Source organism: Orycteropus afer, unplaced genomic scaffold (genome assembly GCF_000298275.1).
Source record: "Orycteropus afer afer isolate SDZICR_OR568_19922 unplaced genomic scaffold, OryAfe1.0 scaffold00354, whole genome shotgun sequence".
NCBI lineage: Eukaryota > Metazoa > Chordata > Mammalia > Tubulidentata > Orycteropodidae > Orycteropus > Orycteropus afer.
In genome coordinates this window covers 1,939,089-1,944,467 of record NW_006921941.1, presented here as the reverse complement: position 1 = coordinate 1,944,467, position 5,379 = coordinate 1,939,089, and the positions used below count along the sequence as shown (strand labels likewise).

General features: G+C 42.8%; 1 protein-coding gene across 1 annotated transcript in view; it reads right to left on the bottom strand.

The window, feature by feature from the left end:
• Nucleotides 1-258: 258 nt before the first annotated feature.
• The window catches only part of CUNH2orf78 (chromosome unknown C2orf78 homolog), a 21,227-nt gene continuing 16,106 nt past the window's right edge, over nucleotides 259-5,379 (bottom strand). Inside the window, 5 exon segments of the mRNA XM_042782513.1 lie at nucleotides 259-365; nucleotides 368-523; nucleotides 526-2,124; nucleotides 2,826-3,012; nucleotides 3,015-3,565. Of these exon segments, the coding sequence (XP_042638447.1) occupies nucleotides 259-365; nucleotides 368-523; nucleotides 526-2,124; nucleotides 2,826-3,012; nucleotides 3,015-3,565 (2,600 nt within the window).

The window sequence follows — 5,379 nt, the reverse complement described above, 5'->3', positions numbered from 1 at the left end:
AATTCTTATCCTCTTTTGCTCATTCTCCCATCCAAAGTTCTCTTCCTTCTAATGCAGCCTTTCATTCAACTCCCACCAAAGGGGGGGGGAACTTAACAGCAACTCAGAACTCAAAGGTCTTTTTATTACTCATGTATTCTGTTACATTTTATTCTCAAGTTTATTGTGTTTAAAATAGGGAATAGAGAATTTATATTTATCTATCTATGGAAAAACAGCTGGTACCCAAAGTGGCACCCAAAATTGTAGTAGCTCTTTTCATATCGCATAACCATAGTATTGAGCAATTTCCATGTCTTTCTCCCTCTCAATGAAAAACTGCACTTTTCCCAAAGAAGTGTATTTGGCAGCATTCTCATGCTCTGCTGAGCCTGCCTCTTCATGGCCTCACGCTCTGGCCTCTGCTCTTCTGTGATAGGTTTTGATATTACTGGCTCGGGAACATTGGGTTTCCTCCATGGAATTGGCTGGAAGCAGAAGTCTTGGAGTAGAAACTGGGTTTGAGGCTTAGGTGGGGACTTTGGCTGGTCACAACAGTGGGAACAGGCTCCCTCTGGAAAGAAGTGCAAGATGATACTTTGTAGGGTGCAGGCTGAGAAGCAGCAGACTGAGAACAACTGGGCTGGGTAGGGTTGGTCAAACCAGGTCTGGCTGGGTTGGTCGAAATTGACTGAGCTGGTCTAGGAGGACCCATCCATGATGCATTGGCAGAAGCTGGCCTGGATGAATTGACTGCAATAGATTGAGCTGAGTTAGTAGAACCAGGCTGAGGAGGGTAAGCCACAGAAGGCCTCCGAGGAACAGGTCAAGCTTGAGGCTTGTCCAACGTTGGAAAAGGCAAAGGTACCAACTTGCCCTTCCCAGGAGGTGGCAGCTCATACTGGGATGAAGATGGACACTGTTTCTCAGCACTGCTATCTGGTTTCTGAGCTTTGGCATCAGTTTTCACAGGACCTTTTCCCTCACATGGGGTATCCAGCCAAGGTTTGGTACCTGGGGATGGCCGGGGGTGTTTGGTGTTGCTTGAGTTTCCCAGGGCCTGGGTGGAAGACAGCCCAGTTTTCTTCCCCAGTGCATGAAAAACATGCACAGACTCTAGCATGTGCATGCCCAGGCAGCTTCGAGGCTTCTTAAAGGTCTCCTGGCTAAGCTCAGGTTGCTTTTTCTTCTGCTTCATCTTGGGAAAGGTTGGCTTCTCTTCTGCCTTGACTTTGTTCTCTGACTGCTTACTGTCTTCATCTTTCTTGGAGCTGTTTTCTCTGGTCCTTTTGGCCTTTTCCTGCCCATGGCCCTTAGTTTTGCTGATCCTGCTGGATGCAGTTTTGAGAGGTTTGTTAGAATTGTTGGTGGTATTCACAGGAGTTCTGCCACTGGCTTCTGCATTACAAACTACCACTTCTTCCTCTGGGTTCTTTGCTTGGATTTTGGCCTTGAGAGGTCCAGTGGTAGGCTCAGGGGCTTTGTGTTTGTTCTTCCTGACTTGATCAGAGTAATGATTTATCATGCTTGACTTTCCCTGCACCTGATTCACCTTGATGCATTTGGTATCTTTGGCTGTGATTGCCTTGGAACTTTTGGGTTGATCAAAGTCTTTCAAATAATTGAAGAGCTGAGGAAAGTGAATATCCTCTACCAGTGTAGTGATATCTGCAAAACTGCTAGAGTCAATCTCATTTTCAAGTGTCCCTTGGTCCTCAAGACTCAGGCTGTTCTTTTCCAGATCTGCATTTTCAGAACCAGGCTGCTTCTCTTGATTGAGGAGATCAATGCAGGCCAGAAGTTGGTGAATGTCAGGGATTTCTAAAGGAAGTAGTGGAGGATCTTGGTTTTCTATTGGGATCTGGTAGGCATCTAGAGGATCTAGAAGCTTGCTTTTAATCTTATCCAAATTATCATTCTCTGTTTGTTCCTGGCCTGGAGCTGGAAGCAGTACAAGGAGGTTATTAGAACTCTCAACTGGAGCTATCACTGGAATGTCCCCAAACTCAGGTGGTGGGTTACTGTCAGGTATGTGGATATTTCTGTTGCAGGATTTGGAGAATTCTGGAGTTTGTGGCAGACAAAATGTTTGACTTGGGGGTTTTAATCTCAGGGAAGTCTCCATCCCCAGGGAAGTTTCCATCACTACAAAGGAATCAAGGAAGAAGTCAATCAGTATCTGGTTAAGTAAGATGCTTCCTCAACAGTGGGCAAGTTTTTCTACAAGGTCTTTTTAAGGACCATGGACAGGACCCTGTTTAAGAACTAGGAGGCTGCTGTTCTGACCAGTGATCATTTGACGCCACTGTTGCTTGGTTTTCTTTGTATTTCTTAGGGTTGTTATAAGTAAAATAAATATTGTGCAAGTAACATGCAATTCTTAAGTGTTTCATAAAGCCTAGCATTCTCATACAGCATCCTTTCACTTCTTTCCATTCTCCTGAAGAGGTAACAACACTTCATGTCATGGGCTAAGGACAGGGAGTAGAACTCTTCTTCATAAAATACTTAAGCAAAGACAAGAGTTTGTGCCTGCTTGTTTCAGACAGAGTCTCTGAACACAGTTTTGAATCCTGGTGTAAATTAAGGAAATGAAGGAAAGTTAACTGGTTCTACTACAATAAGAATTTGGAAGTGCCTTCCTAAGATATCAAGGAAGGGAGTTAATTACTGTGTGCAAAGTATAGTATCCCTTTGTATGCTCTTACATGGTGTCTGGAAACATCGGAGAGCACTGAATGAGGGTAATGTTTAAAATCTCAGGACTCAGCACTTGCCAGCAGCAGTTTTGACCTTCTTTTCGAGTGCTGACCTTATTCCTCTCTCTTCTTGCTTTTTCTACTCACCTTGAAAACTTGCTTCTGTGGTGGGTTGAGCAGACATGGAGTAGTAAATTCCAAAGGTGGAGGCTGGTGGTAGGGCATTTTTGGACTGAACTTCCTTTAGTACCATCATCATTTCTGGTTGAGGGGCAGAAGTCCTACCTCCTGTGCAGCACACAGAGCCATAGGATTGCAGGAAGGGCCAAGTTCTCCAGAGAGTAGGGGAGCCCCCAGTGTGCCTTGATTATAGTAATATACCTGGCTCCCTTCATGGTAGGGAAATGACAAGCTATGTCCCTGATTTAGTGTTCCCTGAGCAAGGCTAGCAGACAGTGATGGATGCAGAGGGACTATGGTATTGTTATCTAAAGTTTTGTCATATTGAGCTGCCATAGGCATGGAAGAAATAGCTGCATCTTGGCCAATTACAGTGACAGCGAAGTCCCCAAGTGATGATGACTTATTTTCAGTGCTTTCTGTGAGATCCCACTCCAAAATACCTGGGTGGGAAGCAGATGAATTAGAGATCTGGCTTTGGCCAGAAACTCCAGACAACATAGTTGTGTTAGATTGTTGATAAAGGTAGGCACTACCCATGAGTGGTTGGAAAGAGGTGCTGGAGGCTGATGGCAGTAGCCATGCTGGAGCCGAGACCCTGGAGAAGTTGCAGGCACTTCCTGTTAGGGGAGTCACACTGCTCACTACAGGAAGAGAGAGCTGCAGAGAATTTGGAGTTCCAAGCAAAGATGGATTTTGGAAATTTTCTGCAGGAAACAAGAGGGTGGTGAAAATCAGTAAGGCTGATAAATTCTCATTATATTTGAGGGACAACATTAAAGTTGTTGCAATCAGAAAACCTCTAATACTAGTACTCAATGACAAACCAAACCAAACTCACTGCCATCAAGTTGGATCTGACTCATAGCGACCCCTCCTTGGGTTTCCGAGGTGGTATCACTACAGAAGTAGATTGCCCAACCTTCCTTCCGAGGACTGGCGAGTGGGTTTGAACCGCCAGCCTTCTGGTCAGCAGTCAAGTGCCTTACGCACTGTGCTACCAGAGCTCCTAGTGCTCAATGAGATGCCAAGAATCAGACTTCATGATGTACTATGATGTTTGTACTATTCTGTTCTGTATTAACTGTCTATGCTCCCAACTTGGGCACAGAAAATGTAGAAAACCTAACAGGTCTGGCACATACATTGTTCCCGAGGCTAGAAGCAACTTTCTCCCTGTCCTGTCCTTCCCTTGAGCCTGTACTAATATTGACTCATATACTATTTCTTAGAATTGAAGCATTTTAGAACTTGGAGGTCCTTAGAGAACTTCTGTTCCAGCACTCTCATTTTATGAATGAGAAAACCGAGACTCAGAGAGGTCAGATGACTTGTTCACACTTTCTCTTTATGTTTGTTACATTATCAGGTCACAGAACCTAGGCATCCTGACCCCCTTGCCAGAACATTTTGCTCTGAGCATTATACCACTAGAAACTGAAAGAAACAGAACTTTCTATATAGATATTTTTTCCCCATTTAAAAACAGTAGAACTTTTGCTATAGTAATTTTCAGTGTCTCATTTGCTTGTGAAACTCACACAGTATTTTCTACAGTTCACATAAAACCTAGTCCAGTTGGTAAATTTAAAAGGTAATTCTAAACCTCTTCAAGACTGGCTTCTGATCCTAAGCCCAAATGGCTAGCTGAGAGGTAGCTTACCAAGAAATGCTCTTTTTTTCTTTTTACTCACTCACTGCCGTAGAGTCTGATCCGACTCATAGTGACCCCTCCTTGGATCATTTTCCCCCTCTTCCCAGCCTCGGAAACCACTAATCTAATTTTATCTCTATGCACTTACTTGGGAGCTCTGGTGGCATAGTGCCTAAGGCATTGACTGCTAACCCAAAGGGGAGTGGAACCACCAGTCCCTCCTCAGAAGGAAGAGTGAGTGATCTACTTCCATAGAGATACAGCTTTGGAAACCCAAGGAGGAGTTGCTATGAGTTGGATCAACTTGACAGCAGTGACTTTGGGGTTTTATGGTATGCATTTTCTTATTATAGATAGGTCATATAAGTAAGATCAACAATATTTGTCCTTTTGTTTCTGATTTATTTGACTTAGCATAATTTTTTCAAGGTTCATTGTTGTTGAAGTATGTATCAGGACTTCATTTCTCTTTATGATTGAGTAATATTTTATATGTATATACCACATTTCGCTTATCCATTCATCCATTGATGGACACTTGGATTGTTTTAATCTTTTGACTATTGTTAATAATGCTGCAATGAGAATTGCTATACAAGTATCTGTGTAAGTCCCTACATTCAGTTCATTTGGGTATAAACCTAGGAGTGGAATTACTGGGTCATGTGCTAATACTATGCTTAACTTTTTGAAGAATTGTCAAATTGTTTATACAGAAGTTGTACCATTTTATGTTCCCAAAGACATACTTTTTGAAAGAAAAAAGTCATTCAAATTCTCTGAGCTTCAGGTTTCTCATCTATAAAAGGGTTATAACAATGACAGTAACAATAATACTAACCCATAAATGAGTAAAAGTTATATATA